Consider the following 22,507-nt stretch of genomic DNA (forward strand, 5'->3'; position numbering starts at 1 on the left):
TGATCCCATCCCCAATACCTGAGCTCCCCTAGGGAGAGGAGAACTACCGTTTAGAGTACATGCTGGCTATCGCTACATCTCCATGTTCACTCCTTCAAATGACTACTGCCTACTACTGACTCAACATCTATGTCATCCATGCCTCTTTCAGGCTCTGGAGTAAGGTAGTGAATAAAACAAGTCCCCTGCTCTCAGGGAGCTTTCACTCCCCATAAATTACCCAATTTCATCTTCATAATAGCCTTTGGGGTAAGTATTATAACTATAACAAAACTGAAGGTCTGAAGGGAACTAGGATTTGAAGGTAAGCTGTCCACATCTGGAGCTCACGTGCTGGCTATTCTTGACCCAAAAGGCACTGCTGGGTCCAAGGGGAACAGTCAAGACCTTTCTGAGCTGAGCAAGGACCAGCCCATCTGGAGCTCAGCTACCAGATGTGAGATGAGAAACATTCCATGACCTCTGTGGGCTGTCTCCTTATCTAGAAAAAAAAAAAAAATGGGGCAACAGGGTTGTTGAGAGGATTAAATGAGTTAATACGTGCTAAACACTGAAAATAGTGCCTAGAATATCACAAGAGCTGATTATTTTTATTCTAGGCAGCTCTGAGGCCTAATACTGGATCCAGGTACAGCCTCCTAAGGTAAATTATTTTATTTTGCTTTTGTTCTTATGACTTTTTTTTTTTAAGTTTATTTATTTGAGAGAGAAAGAGAGCACCAGCAGGATAGGGGCAGAGAGAGAGAGGTAGAGAGAGAAAACCTCCATGAGCTGTCAGCACAGAGCCCGAGGTGTGGCTAGAACTCACAAACCAAGAGATCGTGACCTGAGCCGTAGTCAAGAGTTGGACGCTTACCAACGAAGCCACTCAGGCGTCCTGGTTCTTAAACCTTCTGATCCCAAGATTTGTTCCTTTCTATGTCCTTCCTTTTTTTACAAACAGACTGGGATCTCTCTTCATTTAAAAAGAAAGTAAGAGGGGTGCCTGAGTGGCTCAGTGAGTTAAGCGTCCGACTTTGGCTCAGGTCATGATCTCCCAGGTCCATGAGTTCAAGACCAATGTCGGGCTCTGTGCTGACAGCTTGGAGACTGGAGCTGCTTCAGATTCTGTGTCTTCCTCTCTCTCTGCCCCTCCCCACTTCACACTCTGTCCCTCTTTCTCAAAAATAAATAAACATTTAAAAAACTTGAAGAAAATTAAAAAAAAAAAACAAAAAAACAAAAAAAGAAAAAGTTGGGGAGGGGGGACCTTCAAACTTCCTTAACCGCCTAAAGCTGGCCTTCACTTCACTACCAATTACTGGGTGGCAGAATAGTATGTGGAACACAACTTCTAGAATCAGACTTTAAACCCTGGCTTAGCCACTGGACTGGAGGACTTTGAGCAAGTTATGCAGCCTCTCTATCTATGGTTTTCTGATCTGTTACAAGAGATAACCAGTACCCTTCTCACTGGATTGCTGTGAATGTTAAAGACGTGAATGCATCTGAAGTGTCCAGACCAAGGCCAGGCTCACAGAAGGTGCAATGATGCCTGCCAACTGTGACTCTGGTCACCACCCTCAGTGCTTCCACTTTCACCCCCACTATGCAATTCTTAAACACGAGCAACATGGTTTCCTCCACCGCAACTGCTGTATAACTTATCTGTGGTCTTCTAACTGCTAAAGCCAATGCCTCTTCTTCAGCTTTATCTTCTACTTTTCCAAAGCCCTGCACACTGCCAACTAGGGCTTAATTTTTAAACTGTCTCCAATTTCTTACCTCTATTTCTTATCTCTGTTCCTCTTAGCCATATTGACTTCTCTCAATCTTTCAGCCTCTAAACAAAGGTTTAAACCTTTGTTTAAACAAATCCTTCAAGATTCTGCTTTCAATATTCTTTTTGTCTTTGTATCTTTTCCTTCTGGACTCTCAATCATTCTCATAATTCCAACTATGCCTAAAACTAACACCTTCCATCCTTAGTCATCATCTTGATGTCCTACAGTCATCGTCCTGACCCTAAATCCAGTTCTCTTTGAACTTCATTAATGGTATCACTATTCTGAGAGTCACAATTTGCTGGACAACACCTTTTTCTTAATCTCAACCTTTAATTACAGTCTTAAAAAATTCTACCCATTATTCAAGGCCCACTTCAAATGTTACCCTCTCCATGAAGCCTTTTTCCAAACGAATGTGCCCTTTTTTTCTGTTTTGAAACCACAGAGCTAGACTTTTGCTGGTCTTATTACGGCACTTTATAACAAAGTAAACTGTGTCATTTGGATCTTTGTTTAGCAATTTCTGCCCCTAGACTTAAATTCTTTATGGCAGAAACTCTTTTGGGCTTTGTACCTTCTAGTACTTATCATATGCCTTGTACACAGTGCCTATCCCATAAGTAATTGCTAAATACGAAATGCTCTGGAGTACAGTAACCAGGGCCTGTACTCTACCCCAGGCACACCATACTTCCTCGTTCTCTGACCTATTTCATGGCTTCACGCCCCTGCCCAGGTGGTTCCCCCTACCAGGAAGCCCCTTCTCCCTCATTGCTGCTTGGGGGACTCCAATAACCTTCAACACAGAGGCTATTTCTCCTTTAGTGAAACCTCCCCCAATCTCTAACAGAGGTGGTCGCTTCTTGGTACCTCTACTGATTTACAGATACAAAAAAAATCTTCCATATAGGACTCCAAATACTGAAAGAAAAAGTACAGAGCTGGTGTGAACCACCAGCTGTCAATGGCTGCTCACTTATGTAATGGTAGCTCAATCACCAGGGTATGAGCACAACAGATAAATCAAAAACAAATTGGTCACAGGCTATTTTATGTTGTAAAAATCTCGCGTATTTCAGAATAATAGTCATTAACCCATCAACAGACAGGAGAAATTCCAGATGTGAAAGAGATAAATTAGACATGGAAATGTTGAGTAACACCAACTTTTAATGATGAACTCAAGAAAATACCTAGAGACCTTTCCAAAAGAGCTGTTGCATCATCCACTTCAGAGTCTGAATTTGCTGTTCACACAAATACCAATACAGGGTGGTTCTGGCACACTCCCATCTGCAGTCCAACCAGAATTTCCAGTAAATATGAATTTCATATACATATATGTAGTGCAGGGGCACCTGGGGGGCTCAGTCGGTTAAGCATCCAACTTTGAATCTGAGCCCCATGTCAGGTTCTCCACTGTCAGCATGAAGCCTGCTTCAGAACCTCGTTCCCTCTCTCTCTCTGCCCCTCCCCACTTGCACCCTCTCTCTCTCTCAAATAAATAAACTTAAAAATATATGTATGTAGTGCAATATATACATATGCCTTTTTTTACATATACTTTTTAAATTTCCCTTTTTCCTTACTGTAGAAGATGTATCCTATAGGTCAGATCATATCTTAACATATTTAAAAGTCTTACTGAAGACATTTAAACCACCAAAACTTTCATATGTATCAGGTCACATCCCAGATGACAGACAGGCAATCTGTCTGCCTTTATTAGTTAGTTGTTCATGCTTATATTTCTTTCTCTGGACAATGAGCTACCCAAAAGCAGCAAGCACACATCACCTTTTACCCACCCCAATACCCAGCACATGCAAGACACTTAATATTTGTGAGGGGCGCCTGGGTGGCTCAGTCGGTTGAGTGTCCGACTTCAGCTCAGGTCATGATCTCACAGTCTGTGGGTTCAAGCCCCACGTCAGGCTCTGTGCTGACAGCTCGGAGCCTGGAGCCTGCTTCAGATTCTGTGTCTCCCTCTCTCTCTGCCCCTCCCCTGCTCATGCTCTGTCTCTTGTCTCAAAAATACATAAAAACATTTTTAAAAATTATGAAAAGAACACATGAATGAATAATAAATGTATTTCTAAAAAGGCCCAGTTTGCAAATCATTTTAGGACTAAGTTCTCAAGAAGTCATGACTATACAGAATAGCTAAAATTAACAACACAGGAAACAACAGGTGTTGGCAAGGATGTGGAGAAAGGGGAACCCTCTTACACTCTTGGTAGGAATGCAACTTGGTGCAGCCACTCTGGAAAAGCGTATGGAAGTTCTTCAAAAATTAAAAATAGAGCTACCCAGCTCTTGCACTTGCACTACAAGGCATTTACCCAAAGGATACGAAAATATTGATTCAAAAGGATAAATGCACCCTTATGTTTACAGCAGCAGTATCAACAATAGCCAAATTATGGAATGAGCCCATGTGTCCACTGACTGATGAATGGATAAAGAAGTTGTGGTGTGTGTGTGTGTATGTGTGTATCTCTCTCTCTCTCTCTCTCTCTCTCTCTACACACACACACACACACACACACACACACACACACACATACATACAATGGAACATTACTCAGCCATTAAAAAAAAATGAATGAAATCTTACCACTTGCAATGACGTGGACAGAGCTAGAGAGTATTATGCTAAAGAAAATGAGTCCGTCAGAAAAAGACAAATGCTATGTGATTTCACTCATATATGGAATTTAAGAAACAAAACAGACAAACATGGGGGTTGAGAGAAAGAGAAGCAAACCAGGAAAAAGACTCTTAGCTATACAGAACAAACTGAGAGTTACTGAAGGGGAGATGGGGGCGGAGGGGGGAGGATGGGCTAGATGGGTGATGGGCATTGAGGAGGGCACTTGTGGTGAACACTGGGTGCTATATGTAAGTGATAAATGACTAAATTCTGCACCTGAAACTAATATTAAACTGTATGTTAACTAAGTAAAATTTAATACTTAAAAATTTTTTTAAAAAGAAGTCATGATTATAACTAGAAACTACAACAAATTTTACATAACCTTCAAGATATTTTAGAATTACAAAAAAATCACATTACTTTGAAAGGGATAGTAACAACAACAACAAGAGCTAATAACCAGTCTTTTGGTCAGTTGCCAAGTGGAAAAAAATGCTACAAGTCTGTTATTTTGGCAAACAGACTAACTGTTTTCTGGCACTGGTGGTTAAGATGCCAGGCAAAAGGGGAACTGAAGGGCATGTGAATGTGTCCTGTACCTTTTATCCAAGGGGCTGTGGGCAAAGCTAGAGGCATGCAAATCCTGTATTTGTGACCATCTGTGAGGGGCACACGTGTGAGCCAAGTCAAGGATGGCCACACTCCCTCCAACACAGGTTTCTTCTCTATCACACTGGGGAAACTGAGGCACCTTAGCTTCTCAACTACTGCAAGATCAGAGATCAGAAATCAGAAACGCATTTATGGTTCAGGTTTATTAGCTACAGATAAACAAGACCACGAATTTTTAGAACAGAAAGATACCCTAAATATCATTAGTGTGGTGGCTTTCAAACTTTTTTAGCCATAAAATCCTTCTTCATAGAAATGCATACAGAAGAGCAATAGATAAAACAGAGGTCAGGGAAGGGATCTATTCACATCCTGATGGCTATTACAAAAGTGAAAACAAATAAGTTATTGGCAAAAATATGGAGAAACTGGCACCCTTGCACACTGCTGATGAGAATGTAAAATGGTGCATTATGGAAATTCCTCAAAAAATTAAAAATAATTACATATTATCCAGCAATTCTATTTCTAGGTATATACTCAAAAGAACTGAAAGCAAGGACTCTTAATAATTTAGTCCTTGTTAGTCCTACATATACACATACTCACAGTAGCATTATTCACAGTGACCAAGAAGTGGAAGCAACTCAAGTGTCCCAAGGTGGATAAATGGATAGAGAAAATGTGGTACATACATTATTCCACTGAAAATATCCCAATGGACTATTATTCCTTAAAAAGGAAGGAAACTCTGACACATGGTACAACATGGATGAACCTTCAAGATATAACATTAAGTGAAATAAGCTAGTCACAAAAGGAAGGATACAGATTCCACTTAGATGATGTGCCTAGAACAGTCAAATTCATAGAAATAGAAAGTAGAATGGTGGCTTCTAGGGGATGGGGCAGTGGGGGGAAGTCATCTTTAATGGGTACAGAATTTCAATTTTGCAAGATACAGAGTTCTAGAGATAGATGGTGGCGATGGTTTCACAATAATGTATAAACACTTAAATGCCACTGAACCGCATACAGGTCTCCCCACCATCTGGAAGACTTCTATGAAACCTTTCATAAGCCAAAATGGCATGAAGCAAAGAAGCAATTACCATTAATTTATATGGAAAATTTTTGAGCATTCCCATACCCCAAAAACAACTTCTCTTAGGCTTTTCTGATACCTTAGGACACATCTGCTAACAGATACACAAAATAAATCTAAATAAAGCACAAATGCTCACAGACAGAGTTCAAAGCCATGATGGCTTGATACTGAGTGTAGTCCCCAGGGAAGGAGCCGCTCGGGGTGTGCACTGCCTCTATAATGGCTCGCTGCCAAACAAACGCTGAACACTATTTTAGCGTTTCGCCTTTTTCCATAAAAGCAAAAATCCCTTTCTGGATTTCTTTCAGTTACTAAAAACAGGTACTAATACAGATTTTTCATAAAAGCAAAGTAGCATAATGCAAACTCTTGGAAAGTGAGGGTTATCTACATTTAAAAGTGGCTAAAATGATAAATTTTATGTTATGTATTATTTTGCCACAATTTAAAAAAAAAAAAACCTTTTATCTAATCCAACACAACACGCTAATTTTACTCAGAAAAGAAACAGAATTAAAACAGAAAAACTATTCACTTAAGATCATATACAGGCAGAAAGTACGGAAAGAGCCCAAATGTCCAACGATGGATGAACGGATAAAGAAGATGTGGTATATATATATAATGGAGTATTCCTCGGCAATCAAAAAGAATGAAATCTTGCCATTTGCAACTATGTGGATGGAACTGGAGGGTATTACGCTAAGTGAAATTAGTCAGAGAAAGACAAAAGTCATACGACTTCACTCATATGAGGACTTCTTTAAGAGACAAAACAGATGAACATAAGGGAAGGGAAACAAAAATAATATAAAAATGGGGAGGGGGGACAAAACAGAAGAGACTCATAAATATGGAGAACAAACTGAGGGTTACTGGAGGGGTTGGGGGAGGGGAGATGGGCTAAACGGGTAAGGGGCATTAAGGAATCTACTCCTGAAATCATGTTTCACTATATGCTAACTAATTTCGATGTAAATTTAAAAAAATGAAAAATAAAATTAAAAAAAAGATCATACACAGGCGGTAGTGTTCTATCTAAAATGTAATTCTGTAAAAGGTACTTCTGTCTATAATAATTACTCCATCAAACTCTTTGATGGCTCCCAGGCACCAAGGAATAAAACTTAAGTTCCTACATATAGCATGCAAAGCCTTCCAGGAGGGAGACTCGCCTCCTCTCCAGACACAATGCTCACTGAGGACTGACACTTCAACACCACCACAAGGCCTACAGCCTCCACATCTACTACTGTCTCACCTCCTGGCCTTGGCTCTGTCAATACCTTCTTCCCAGCTTCACCTCACCAAGCCTGAGTATCACACACACTAAGTACTGAGAATCACAGATACTAACTAAGATCACTTCCAGACCATATACCCCAATCTTCTTGGCCCTGGGCTAGGTGTCCCTCCTGTGTTCCTGTAATACCCCTGCACACCCTTACCCCTGTGCCCCCCCCCCCCACTGTGTTATGACCATTTGTTTAAGTGCTGTCTTCCCTACTTCCCTACTGCAGGCTTCTGACAAAATGTCATCTGTCTCTGTCCACTAAGCACCAGATCCCACCTGGCTGTGGGGCCCCCAGGAAATACTGACCAAACATATATGGCTGGTAGGAAAGCCATGATGAGATTAGATCTCCTGAAGGTCCAGGGTTCTTTTCATCCATGTAGCTGAGGGCCCCCCTGCCCCGACAACGTGAAAAGAATTACATTCCTGAGGGCTCGAAACCACACTCATTCTTCTTGAATTATGCAACAATACCACCCAAATTATCCCCAACTCTATGAGGAGACAGTAGTGGACAAATGGAACACAAAAAGAAGGTCTTTTTTCCTTCCTCCCATAGACATCTGTTACTTTTACAGTAAGGAAAACTGTTCCTGGAACTTTAATTTCAGTGACCATAATTTAAATCAACCATTGAGAACTCTTATTCTATATTACAGTACCCACCCACTGTAAGACCTTGAGGACAATATGTAATGGGGGAAAAAATTTGAAGGCTATGTCCTCAGCTCCATGACTTCCCTAGCCTTGGTGGAAGGCAGGCTTAGCCAGAGAGAAATATTTTTAGACAAGGGTGCTTCAGAGCTATAAAAATAGGCCAGGTGAATAGCACACTTGTCAAAGCCTCTGGAGTACTCCAGCCACAGGGCCAAGTAAACATGCCAAGCAGGAGCATGCTGGATTTAAATATTTTTGCAGACATATCACCAGATTTGAAGCAGCTTCTCTAAAGCCTAACTTGAATGGTAAGTTTGTGAGAACTACGTCAACTGGTAGAGTGAGCTGCCCCATGAGCCCTACACTGCAGGAGGACTGTGTTTCATCAACATTACATTCTCTCACAAAACTATTCTGACTTCCTTCCAACTCCCAGAATAAGTGCACTGACTTAGTACTCATGATGCTGACTGTACCCCAGAAGCTGCTGTTCCTTTGCATCGGGGCCTGCCCTTGGGCTCATGATTTGATCCATGGAGGGAAAAAGTCATAAATCAGATGCATCTCGCAGAGTTGGCAATTCTGGGTTTATGATTATCTCCGACTGTGTAATACCTTGAACTCTGCCATCAACACAAATTGCCTTCACTAACTTCAACAATCAAAAAAAGGCATTCTGTTGAGGCTTTCAACCACCACTGCCACCATAACCAGCTGGTTTGTTCTTAAAACAGTCTAATTCATTGGCTGGCTTCTTTTTATTGACTTAGACTTTTTTTACTTCAAAAAGTACTAAAAATCCAAAGAAATGTGTCTCCATTTTCAGATGAGAAATCTGTCAAATACAGACATTTTTTTTGAAAATTCAATAAGCATCTGGATTTGCTAATGCAGAGAAAATAACTCCTCTCCCAGGACTCTCTCCTCCAATCTCCCACCAATTCTGGGAAGGAGAAGGGATGAACGGACATGTCAATAGCATCAACCAACTCTTGGTTATATTTAAGTTTCCCTCCAGGATGTTGCCATGATGAACACTTTCTGAGTACAGGAGACAGTTACAAATCCAAAGTGCTCTCTAGGAAGATTAGAATGGCAATGTTTTCTAGAATGAGTAGGTTTTTGCTGAAAAGGACCAATAAAGAGGCTCCCACAATTCAGGTATAAATGCCTGGTCTAGGAATTACAAACGGGAGAGCAGGGGAAAGAACACTCCTCAGAGAGGAAAGCCTTAAAGCCTTTTGCAGCATAGAGACTCTCACCATGATCCCATCTTCAGATGTATGTGGCTGGAAGAACAACAGTGGTAATGACAGAGGGAGGAAAGTTGCAGGGAAAAGCTGGAGGGGGGAAAGGGAGGGTACATGATGAATAATTAAGTCTTGGCAAGTGAGTTTGAGTCTATTCTCTGCAGAAAGGTTGCATCAGAGCACCCAGAAAGAGATCATCAGTGAGTGATTCTCTGAGTCTAGAGCTAAGGAGAGATCAAGCTGACATCCATTGACTCCAGACACCCACAAAGGATCTCCTTGCCCATGCAGGCCACATTTCTCTCCACAAGACAGCAGAGTCCAGAGGTGCAGGCAGAACTGTGGTTATCTCGGCTTCAGGGATCAAACATCTTCAAAGACAGTTAAGAGAATCTAGATGTAAAGAAGTCATCACCAGATTGATCTGACAAATCTCCATGAAAACAACTAACATTTCCTGAGCAGTTACCATTGAACATGCTAGCAGGTCTCTTAAGCACTTTGCCCATTGAGCTCTCACAGTGCTATGAGGCAAGTATCCTTGTTCACAGATAAGGAAACAGGCAGAGAGGGGGTAAGTGAGTCGCCCAAAGTTTCTACAGCATGGACAGGTAGGGCTGGCCACCAAGCCCCAGGGGGCACTTCATACTCTGCTCACTTTCAAGTGTCAGACTACCACTCATCAGAAACTACTGCATTGTTAGTATAACCCAGGGAGACAGGATAGAGAGCAGCAGTATTATCTCCCTGTGGTCCCAGGAGAGCTAGGCAGTGAGGGGTGTGCCCAAGTCAGATATGGAAAAAAGACGTAAGTGGGAGGAAAGAAAATTAGAAACTCAAGCAAGGGGGCTTAATCAGTGAGGCTATCTAGGAACATGACAAAGAAAATCCAAAACCTGACTGAGGTGCCATTTCTGCTCTACAATGTGCAAACATATTCTTTGACATTCTTTTTTGACTGTATGACCCACCTCTTCTACAGTATCTCCAGCCCCACCCCAAGTTCAATGACTAATACGATGACAGGGGATGGTTTTGTTGTTCCAGTACATCATAAAGATCAGAGAAGAGCCCAGTAAAGAAGTGAGCAACACAGGAAACGAGGGAAGAAATTCATGACAAATGCATCCCAAACCCTTAAGGAGGGAGCTAACACCTGGAATAAAAACTTTCCTCCCTCCATAAAGTCCACTCTAAAAGACAGCTTACAACCAGGTGACTGTGCCAGTCTCCTGTGATCCTGAAGTTTTTTCCAGACCACTGCACTGTTTTCAAGCAAAGTTCAACAGAGACATATCACTGTAACACACAAAAAAATAAAGCTAAACAGTACAAAGCAATTATGACCACTCTTCTATTCAGCATCAGAAAATTCAGAATTGAGGGCAGAGAGAAGAGATGGATGAACAAATTTAGCGGCTAGGGAGGAAAAAGCTTTCAGGTCCACTTGAGTCCTTACCAAGCATCACAAGGTAACAGTGATGTTGGGGAAACATTCATCTGTAGCTTAGAATGTTCTCCCCCACCCTACGCCAACTTTTTTATAACAGTCTAAGAAGCCCTCCCAGAAAAAATGTGTACTTTTTGCTTTATAAGAGGAACAACAACAACAACAAAATAAGAAGAATCAGGCCCCAAACCCTTTCCAAACTTTATCATTTCCTCAAAGAAGTATAGTGCACTAAAAGGAAGGTTGTACCGGGAGCCCTAAGGAATCCAGCTTCTGAAATGGCCATTTCCAGGGAGCCCACTGGCTTCCCTCCAGTAACTTAATGAAAGTAAGGAGCTCACTGGGCTCCTAGGATAAAAAAAAAAAAGTCAATGAACGAAGCAAGGATTCATTCTATCAACTGAAGAAATGCACAGCTAGTAGTTTTCTTTCTTTTCTCCCCTCCTTTATAGAACAAAAAACAACTTGTCCCTCATTCAAGGGTCATTTAATGTTATAAGCTTCTTTGCCGGCCTAAGTATCCGGCTAAAGATAAATTAGTAATCAGACCATTTCAGAAGTCTGTAATGGACAAACACACAAAACAAGTTAACCTTACTAAATATTAACCTGCAGTCTAAGGGATTTTTTTTTTTTTTAATTTAGAACAAACAAAACATGACAGGTAAAGTAGATACTCTTGGAGAATACAAATGTACAAATGGCCTGTGCTGTGATCAACTGTAATGAAGCACAAACCTCACCTGTCTGAAACTGCTAAGTTGCTTGAGAAATGTGTCAGGCTCCCACAAAATCTATTTATTTTTTTTTTTATCCTACCCAGCATGAAGTAGAAGATGTGGCAAAATGATAAATTTTACAAAAAATTAAAACTGTAAATAGAACCACACCTTGAATAAAATTGTACTTCAGAAAGAGTTCAGGAGACTGAATACAAATGCATGGCTCAGATGCTAGTCTGGGTCGGTGTCTTCAAGGCTCCACTGAGGATTTACAGTGGGTGGGGAGAGGATAAAAAGTGCCTTCTCTCTTTTCAGACGTCCACGAACCAACCAACCCCAGTATCAACTGGCATTTGTCTTCAAGATTAAGCAGGTCGGAACAGAATCATGACCAATATTCTCCATCTAAATATTACAGGCCTACCTCAGCAGCAACGATCAGAGTTGTGAGTGGGTATGTGGGGAGAAGGACAAATGGACAAGGATTACTGCAATGAAGATAAAATCGTAAAGGCAGCTAACATTTTGTGAGCCCTTATTAGGTGCCAGACACTGCTGACCGCTTGACATGTACTAATTCATTCAATCCTCTCCATACTCCTCCCAGGCTAGTACTAGTCCTAGTCCTACTTTAGAGGTAAGTAAACTCAGGCTGGAAGTTAAGTAACTTTTCCACATTATCACAGCCAGCATATAAGTCATCCAATTCCTCATACTGAACTGGAGCCAATCTATATTCAAACACATCAAATTTTTCAGTGGCACTCAATAAGCAAAACATACTTACCCGATGCCAAAAAACATAGGTCAAAGAGCATAAAAAATGAGGTGATACTGCCTAGAACTACATGCTACAGGGTAGAATGCAAAACCAGATGGGTGAAACCAACCAACTGGCTGACTGTGGACACGAAGATGTTCTGCGGGAAAGCATGATTCCTTCCACAGGATTAGAGTTGTCACCTGAAGTGGCTGAGGCTCTTTTAAACCTTGTTAGGTAAGAATGGAACTACATTCCCTATCAATGTCCACTACTTAGACTTCTGGTCTTTATCAACTTTTGGAATGACAATTTTGTTATGTTTCCAAACAGTGGGGCAAATAACTTTTTCCCCCTTAACTTTGAAAAGGCACTCCTTGCACCAACCACTCAAGGCTTTGACCTGACCACATCAGTCATTTCTCTCCTCTCCTTTCTCAAGTGAATGCTCCATTACCATACCCATAATTCCAGGAGCCACCTCTGTGCCTTTTAATGCACATAACATGGTATCCAATAATGGAAGGAGCATTCAAAAACTGAGCAATTCAATTTTGTACAAAGGTTGAAGAGATGCTTTGTACATAGTTGCTAATCCTCTTCCACTTGCTGTCTTCGAGGTACTATCCAGAAGAGTTTCTGGACCCATGTCCAATATTGTTATTGGAGGCTTCAGGCCCTAATATCTTCTCACCAAGATGTTGTTTAAGTGTTTTTAAACCAAAACATTATTTTACACCTGCCCACAACAAATCTCACTCTCACAGCCTTGAGAGATTTAGGTGGAGCAGAGAGAATGTAAGTGTGCTCAAGCTAAACTCTCAGTATCATGCAGTATATAGCATGTGGAACTTTTAGGTTAAAGGGGCTTACTCCTCCTTACATGTAACACAGACTACCCGAACACCATAACCTAGCAGCCAGGGCATCCACACAACAAAAAGGACAATGTATGTCCACAAAACATGATCTCAGAAGAAAGAAGTGAGACTGTAAGAAGCCCGATGAATGAAAACATTAATAAAATACTAATTTTAGGAGGAAATGCAATCAATATGCTGCAAAAAATTTGCAGGGGAGAATTAAGATAGATAGTAATAATAAAATACTAAAAAAAAAAAAAAAAAAATCAAGCATGGGGTGCCTGCGTGGCTCAGTGGGTTAATCGTCTGACTTCAGCTCAACTCATGATCTCACAGTTCAGTTCGTGGGTTTGAACCCTGCATCGGGGTCTGTGCTGATGGCTCGGAGCCTGGAGCCTGTTTCCCATTCTGTGTCTCCCTCTCTCTCTCCCCTCCCCCGCTCATGTTCTGTCTCTCAAAAATAAATAAACATTAAAAAATAATTAATAAATAAATACTTAAAAAAGCAAGCGTGGAAGTGTGAACTAGGTTGCAAACAGACACTGAAAAAATTAAACTTTCATGACTAGCCACCGCACTGGAATACTCCCTTAAGAAAAATTTGATAACTGCCTCCCCTTCAATAATACAAGTTGCAAAGGGCTGAAATGCTGAGACTAAATCAGCTAAGATAAGAAAATCACAGTTCTCCAATATGAGCTGGAATGTAACGGCTAAAAAATAAATAAAATGCAAGTATCACAATATCCAGGTAATCAATTGCACAACTGACCCCCTATCACAGCTCAGCCGGAGGGGCAGAGTCCTGAAGATGGACAATGAGATTAGACACTCCTCCTGGGCCCGCAGCCACTCTATCTCCCTCTCCCTCTCCCACTCTCCCTAGAGCCTAAACCGCGCAGTTCTCTGCACAAAGTGTAATCGGTCAAAGTTGCCTCGCCAATGCGCCGCAGTTGGGAAAGTCCTAGGGCCTCACAAGCTCCAATTAGGTAACTTTACAAAGTGTTACCAAAATGCTTACTATTATTATTCTTTGTAACCCACAAGCAAAGGTAACACATGGCAGGGACGAGAAGATGAATCATTTAAAAGAACAGAAAACAGCTCTGACAAAGACCGCAGAATTATAGAAAACTGGTAAAATCAAAACTGATCGCAGTCCAGGTCTCTGGGAGCAAATTCAGTCTACACCGAACGGCGAGCACGCATGTTATTCCGCAAAATTGTGCACATATAAATAATACTATCTGCTCTGCATAGATCGCTTCCAAAGTGCTTGCAGAAACACTTTCCACAGAGTTTTCATCCGGCCCTGCGGCGGGGCGGTGCTGGAATTTAGAGACGAGTAAACTGAGACTCCGTCTGCGACTGGTTCTTTGGGGGAGTGGAGACTCAGGCCGAGACTCGAGATTTTCCAACTACACGCGTGAGGGGCGGGGTGGAATTTCCCCGGTCTCCCGAGGACGCTGGCCTTCGGCGGAACACCCCACGCCGGGTCTCCGCGGGCCGGCGCCCGCAGGGAGCCTGCGCAGCAAATCGAGCGGGGTACGCTGCCCACCCGCCGGCTCACCTGGGCGATGCCGGCGCCCATTAGCCCACCTCCGATAACCGTCACGTGCTTGATGATGATTTTCTTCGCCGAGGCTGAGGCAGTGGATGAGGAGGACACAGAGCGCACGAACTGCCGGGTTACGAAAGCCATGCTGCAGAGACGAAGGCAAAGGCGGCAACAGAGACTACGCCCGCCGAAGTTTTCCGCCGCGCGAGGACTAGCAGCGAACTGACCTCTGAGGGGGGGAAACCGAGGCCCCCCTCCGCGCCGCGCGCCCTCGCGTTCAGTGACGTCATTGACGGCGAGGCGGAGACTCGAAACGCGCCCCGCCCATTGGCCCGGGCCCGGGTTCCAGGATTGAAAGTCCGAGAGCGGCTTCCGGGCCCACGTGGGCCGCGCCAACTAGCGGGGAAGGGGGCGTGGTCGCAGCTGGGCGAGCGCGGGAGGGGGCGGCTGGGCTCACTGCAAGGGTGCGTGCGTGGACCCTGGGTCCTCCCGCCTTGCAGGCCTGTGCCTAGACACGAGCAACTCTTGAGATGAAGCATGCCGTTGCCGTGCTAAATCCTCGTCTTTGATGCTTGTGCGTATTTCGGCGCTGAATACATACATGGTATTTGGCTGTGGTGATTATTTTAATGCGGTGGATATTGTTTCTGCTAAAATGGAAGGAAACAACCTGCTTACACCCAAAACAAATGTCACTAGACCCATGAGTTCCAGAGATCAGGCCCACGGGAAGGAAAGGGAGTTGACCTTTAGTTACCCATGTCAACATCAGACATCTGTCAATGCAGTGCAGGTGGGCGGTTTAAGGTCAAAAGCAACCGTTGTGAAGTAACTTATCACAATAGAAAGCATGGGAAAAGAATGTCTTTCCAAATAATGGAAGATCTGATACCAATTAGGCCAATCTTCTCAGTCATGTGAATAATTTCTAGTAAATGTACTGCAATTTAATTTCTAGTTACTGTACTGTACTAGTGATATAGAATCTTTATTTTTAAATATGTAATAAGAACCCACAAACACACCAGACAAAAATCGTCCTTCCCTATCAGAAGTAACCCACATAATGAATGCTGTGTTCAGCATTCCTTTGCTTTGATCTCATTTTTATGTCTAATTCTATAAAAATATGGGAGAAGTGGGGAGCCTGGGGGGCTCAGTCCATTAAGATTCTGACTTGGGCTCAGGTGGTGATCTCCTGGCTGGTGAGGTCCAGCCTGCATCAGGCCCTCTGCTGTCAGCACAGAGCCTGCTTTAGATCCTCTGCCTCCCGCCCCAGCCCCCTCACTTTCCTTTTGTCCCTCTCCCAAGCTCTCAGGCTGTCTCTCTTTTAAATATAAATAAAAACATTTTTAAAATATTTTTAAAAATATGGAAGAAGTGCTATTGTTCAGGGCTCTGTTAGGCTTGGGACATTACTAGGATCACTACTGATTGAGACAGTGTTACATCCAAATAACCAAAGTCCATTGAGAGCTAGAATGTAGCAAATGCAAAAGCATATGAGACTAGAAATGGAAAAAGTTACACAGAGAAACCTAGTAACTTGAAGAACAAGTCAATTTATGAAGAAGAGAGAACTCTAGGCAGAGGAAGCAGCACATGCAAAGGCAGAAACAAAGTATCTCCGGGGGAAAATAGAGAGGAATTAGGTGTGGTTAGCAGTGAAGCTAGGATGGTAGAATAGAAGGATGCATGGATGATTCTTCAGGTGGATTTTAACTTTCTGTTCTCATTTGTAAGTTGTGTTTAAGACAAAGTCAAACATTTTAATTAGTGTTGTCACAACAAACACTTCTTTTTTTTTTTTTTTTAATTTTTTTTTTCAACGTTTATTTATTTTTGGGACAGAGAGAGACAGAGCATGAACGGGGGAGGGGCAGAGAGAGAGAGGGAGACACAGAATCGGAAACAGGCTCCAGGCTCCGAGCCATCAGCCCAGAGCCCGACGCGGGGCTCGAACTCACAGACCGCGAGATCGTGACCTGGCTGAAGTCGGACGCTTAACCGACTGCGCCACCCAGGCGCCCCACAACAAACACTTCTTAATTAAAATGTGTGTAATGTAAAACAGTGCCTGAGAATGCTACATTTTCAGATCTGTGATTTGTTTTCCTCTGGGAAGAAAGAATAACCACTGACATGTTTTTAGTGACTCTCAAATCTGAGGCTGTATTATTTAAGAGTGTGATGTAAAACAAAGGAGCACAGCAGTGAGAGTTAGTCCTGGCTCTGTCACTTGTGTATGGTATGGCTGCAGCAATTGCTCTTACTGGGCTCCAGTGTCCTTGTCAATCAAAAGAAATGGTTGTATACCTTTCCAGCTGTCCCATACGAAGAGTCTTCCCCCAGTTTACAGTCTTCTGAAGCTGGAGGTCCACCCCACCCTGCCTACTCCAGCCCAGTCCTGATCAAATGACACTTACAATAGAATCATTCTTCTTTTATTAAGACTGCAAGTCTTTTCCCAAGGGTGGCCTTGGCCTTTCAGGCATCCAGTAATGGTTTCTGTGGTCTCTGACTGGCACCTTCATCCTGTTCCTGGGGTCGTGCTTCATTTCTCTCTGCAAAGAGAGGGAGGTACTGGGAAGCATGACCCTGGTCACTGAACCAATTCAGAGACAGCAAAGGGAAAGGTTGGCACAGAGAGTGGAGTAAGTGATGACTGCTTTTTATTTTTGTCTCATAAATGGATAATTGTAATACTTAAAAAAATACATTTCAAAGAAGCATTATTTGAAAGTATGCATGGTGGGGGGGCCCTAAGAGTGGCAGAATCAGGGAGTACAGTAGGTCCTTTGCCTCCAACAAGGCAGCAATGGACAAAAAAATGTGAAAGCCTTCCCGGCTCTCCTGCTTTATGAAACAGGCAGGCAGAGAGCTGAGCTGACACTTAAGCCTTCCCATTGTCATGTGATAGACACATTGCCCCAAGGACAGTGTGTTAATAATCAGGAGCATTAATGGAGACAAGTTTCATTGAGTAAATTGGACTTTTCCTTATAATTGTGTGAAATTAATGATTTCTGGCTTACTGATGAAAGAGTGAAAAAGTAATGCTGCCTCTCCTGTTTTGAGCAGTTTTTAGGTCTCGTGTGGTAGAAAACCAGAACCTGTGCCTGCTTAGGGTGGCACAAGAGCAAAGCCGAGAAAGTTCAGCTAGAAGTTTGCTGACTGCGCAATTAATGAGGGTTGACAGTGTCACACTTGTCAGCATGGTTTTCAAGGAAATAATCATAAGATTTGCATAAGCAAGGCATGGCTAGTTTGAGACGGGCACAGTTATTTGTATACCCTACTGAAAGATGCTCTCAGAATGATTTATAAAACACACAAGGCAAATCTCTAATAACATTGAACAATTTTACAAATACTTTCATCATCTTGAGATTTTAGGGAGGAAAAAAAAGTATCATGGCTGACTTTAAATACGTGTCTTGGGGCGCCTGGGTGGCGCAGTCGGTTAAGCGTCCGACTGCAGCCAGGTCATGATCTCGCGGTCCGTGAGTTCGAGCCCCGCGTCGGGCTCTGGGCTGATGGCTCGGAGCCTGGAGACTGTTTCCGATTCTGTGTCTCCCTCTCTCTCTGCCCCTCCCCCGCTCATGCTCTGTCTCTCTCTGTCCCAAAAATAAATAAAAAACGTTGAAAAAAAATTAAAAAAAAAAATACGTGTCTTGGCTTTTACCATGCTGGCAGTCCAACATCCCAACACAGCTAATGGCTCTCTCCCTCTATTTCCCCTCCACTTGGAAAATTCGTCAAATCCTCATGACACTTTTGGTAGGTACTAAGGGTACCCTGCTTTTATAGATAAAGAAACAGAGGTACAGAGAGGTTTAGTAACGTAGTCAAAGTCACACAGCTAATGACTGGCACGGGAAGAATTCAAACCCATGGCAGTGTGTTTTCAGGGCTCATGTTCTTGACCACTGTTTGGCCTCTCTTCGTAACAACCCTAAGACTACCACTGCTATCCTCCTCTAAGGGTGAAGAAACCAATGTTCTGAACGGTCAAATCGTTTATTAAATGTAATTTACCTAATAACTGGCCAGGCTCAGATTTGAATCCACTCTGACCTCAAGTCCCTTTTCATAACTCCATCCTTCTTAGTGTCCCTGGTGCTAGATCACTTTACTCCCCTCGTTTTAAAAACTTTATTCACAGGATAAAGACTAAACTTCTAAGTCCTTGCCTCAACATTCTAAATTCATCTATTTCCTTCTATTCTTTCACAAGTACCTTAAATTCTAGCCATAAAAACCAAAGTTGCTTTTCTTAACTTTTTTAAGTATGCTCTATGCCCAGCATGCAGCCCAATGTTCACGATCCTGAGATCAAGACCTAAGCTAAGATCAAAAGTCTGATGCTTAACTGACTGAGCCCTCTTAAACCCAGGTGCCCCTGCTTTTTCTAACTTCTTACTTATTTTTCATAAAGACCCCAAATGCTAGCTTATTTATAAATGAGTTCAAGGCTAAAATACATTTTTAACTAACTACAATTCTCAGAGATTTTCAGTCAGATATTTAGAGTTAAGGCTGACAGTGACTCCTGGCTTACTTTTAAAAGTAAAATGGTTGGGAGTGCCTGGGTGGCTCAGTCAGTTAACTTTGGCTCGGCTCATGATCTCCCAGTTCGTGGGTTTGACCCCCACATCAGGCTCTGTGCTGACAGTGTGGAGTTTGCTTGGGATTCTCCTTCTCTCTACCCCTCCCCTGCTTGCTCTCTCTCTCTCTCTCTCTCTCTCTCAAATAAATAAGTAAACTTTAAAAAAAGTAAAATGATTGATTTTAGAAATAATAAGCAATTTCTTGGGGTGCCTGGGTGGCTCAGTCGGTTGAGCGTCCCACTTGGGCTCAGGTCATGGTCTCACGGTTCATGAGTTTGAGACCCCCGTTAGGCTCTATGCTGACAGTGTGGAGCCTGCTTCAGATTCTCTCTCTTCCTCTCTCTCCCTATCCTTCCCCTGCTCTCTATCTCTCAAAATAAATAAACTTAAGAAAAAAAAAAAAAAAAGAATAACCAAAGCATAGGGTTCTTTGGAGTGAATAAAATTGAGATTGGAAGGTAGCAGGGGCCAGATCAGGGTGGACCTTTTTATGGGAGTCATGGTCACAATTATATTTAAATTTTTTCCATTTTTATTTAGAAATAATTGCAAACTCAGAAAAATTGCAAGAATAAGAATATTGCAAAGAAACCCATATACCTCTTACCCATGTTTACCTATTGTTAATACTTTATACATTTGCTTTATCATTTTTATCTTATCTATTATCTATTTCTACCTATCTATATATATATATCTATCCATAATATTTAAGATATGTATAACACATAGAAATATATATATATAATAATATATATTATTATTATATATTATATATATAATAATAATATATATTATTATATATATTATATATATTATATATTATATATTATATAATATATAAATATATTATATTATATACAAATATACATTTGCTTTATACATTTGCTTTATCATTTTTATCTTATCTATTATCTATTTCTACCTATCTATATATATATCTATCCATAATATTTAAGATATGTATAACACATAGAAATATATATATAATATATAATATATATTATATATATTATATATAATAATATATATTATTATATATATTATATATTATATATTATATATAAATATATTATATTATATTATATTATATATAAATATATATTATATCTATATATTATCTGAGCCATTTGTGGGTAAGTTACACACATCATTGTTCTTCATCTAGTATTTCAACGTATATTTCCTAAGAGTTGGGCAATTCTCTCACATAACCATAGTACAGTTATCAACATTAGTAAATTTAATAAATTTAATATTAGTAAATTTAAATGTTACAACATTTCTATCTAATTGATCACCTGTATTCCAGTTTAGTTAATTGATCCAATAATATCACTCATATATATATTTTTTCCTTCTAGTACTGAATCCAATCTAGGGTCAGGTCTAGCATTTAGTTGCCATATCTCTGTCTATATCTCTATCTTTTTTTTATTTAAAATTTTTTAAATGTTTATTTTTTTTTTTAGAGAGAGAGAGAGAGACAGAGCATGAGCAGAGGGGAGTCAGAGAGAGAGGGAGACACAGAATCCAAAGCAAACTCCAGGCTCCCAGCTGTCAGCACAGAGCCCAATGCGGAGCTTGAAATCACAAACCATGAGATCATGACCTGAGCCAAAGTCAGACACCTAACCGACTGAGCCATCCAGGTGCCCCAATCTCTCTTTTTAAATAAGAGATTTATTGAGGTTTTAGTTAATTTAGTTTTTATTTCTATGTTTAGGCACTGGCTTTGCCATGAACATTGTGTTTGTGTACAAGGAAACTATATAAGGACTTAAATATCCTTTGAAAAGATCTTTCAAACACTATACTAATTGACAACTTACCTCAAGCCTTTGCGTATCAGGTGGGGAGAAGGTTGCTAAACAGACTGAGACTGGAAAAAATACGGAAAAATGCTACTAAACAGAACATGACGGGAGAAGAACAGAATTTAGAATTAGAAATGCCAAATTGGTATATTCCTTGTGGAAAACTTCCTTTTAGATAAAACACACACAGTAACTAAAGAAAAGTCTGAGTAGTAAGACTGAATAAGAAGAAACTATAAGAAATACAACATTCAATAACATTCTTACAGTTGTTACACTTATAATTTAATCATAAAAATGAGAATTACAAATAGTGTAACCATGTCCTTCTACTCTTTGACATTCTGAAATTTCCTAGATCATCATATGAATATATTTGTACTGTTTGTCAATTTTTCTTTGAAATACAACTACAACTAGATTTGAGCCATCAAGGTAAAATTTGCGTTTGAATATGTTCACATGATATGTCTGAGATTTGCTTCCCAATAAGTCAGTGTAGAATGGGGATGGTGGAATGTGGATTGGGGAGAGATGAAACAAGATTTGTGCTTAACTTCTGTATGTACGGTCCATAGTAAATGTCCATAATAAAAAATAAAAGGAAGAAAAGAGGAAAAACTACATATAGTATTGAAGCGTGTTCAACTTAGGTCACTGCTTTTATTTGCTTGCACTTTTGAGATCTGTTTCTAAAATTTTCATCTTGGTTCCTAGATAAAGCCATTTCAATTATCCTTTATCTCAAACACAATGTTTGGCCTAAATGTTAAAAATATTTTATCCTATGGGGCGCCTGGGTGGCGCAGTCGGTTAAGCGTCCGACTTCAGCCAGGTCACGATCTCGCGGTCTGTGAGTTCCAGCCCCGCGTCGGGCTCAGGGCTGATGGCTCGGAGCCTGGAGCCTGTTTCCGATTCTGTGTCTCCCTCTCTCTCTGCCCCTCCCCCGCTCATGCTCTGTCTCTCTCTGTCCCAAAAATAAATAAACGTTGAAAAAAAAAATTAAAAAAAAAAAATTTTATCCGAGAGGAGCCTGGGTGGCTCAGTTGGTTAGGCAGCCGACTTCGGCTCAGGTCATGATTTCATGGTTCATGGGCTTGAGCCCCGCATCAGGCTCTGTGCTGACAGCTCCGAGCCTGGAGCCTGCTTCAGAATCTGTGACTCCCCCTCTCTCTCTCTCTCTGTCCCCTTCCCAGCTCATGCTCTGTCTTTGTCTCTCAAAAAATAAATAAACATTAAAAAAAAAAATTTTTTTTTAAAATATTTTATCCTAGGGGCCACTGGGTGGCTCAGTTGGTTGAGCATCCAACTTCGGCTCAGGTCGTGATCTCACAGCTTGTGGGTTCAAGCCCCACATCAGGCTCTATGCTGTCAGCTCAAGGCC

At 41.3% G+C, this 22,507-nt stretch overlaps 1 protein-coding gene across 1 annotated transcript in view; it reads right to left on the minus strand.

Moving 5' to 3' along the window:
- The window catches only part of HADH (hydroxyacyl-CoA dehydrogenase), a 50,489-nt gene extending 35,516 nt beyond the window's left edge, over positions 1–14,973 (minus strand). Inside the window, exon 1 of the mRNA XM_043570962.1 lies at positions 14,709–14,973. Coding sequence (XP_043426897.1) covers positions 14,709–14,840 — 132 coding nt within the window. The 5' untranslated portion in view covers positions 14,841–14,973. The remainder of the gene's footprint in view (positions 1–14,708) is intronic.
- Between the last annotated feature and the right edge of the window lie 7,534 nt (positions 14,974–22,507).

The sequence above is a fragment of the Prionailurus bengalensis genome, chromosome B1, assembly GCF_016509475.1.
Source record: "Prionailurus bengalensis isolate Pbe53 chromosome B1, Fcat_Pben_1.1_paternal_pri, whole genome shotgun sequence".
Taxonomy (NCBI): domain Eukaryota; kingdom Metazoa; phylum Chordata; class Mammalia; order Carnivora; family Felidae; genus Prionailurus; species Prionailurus bengalensis.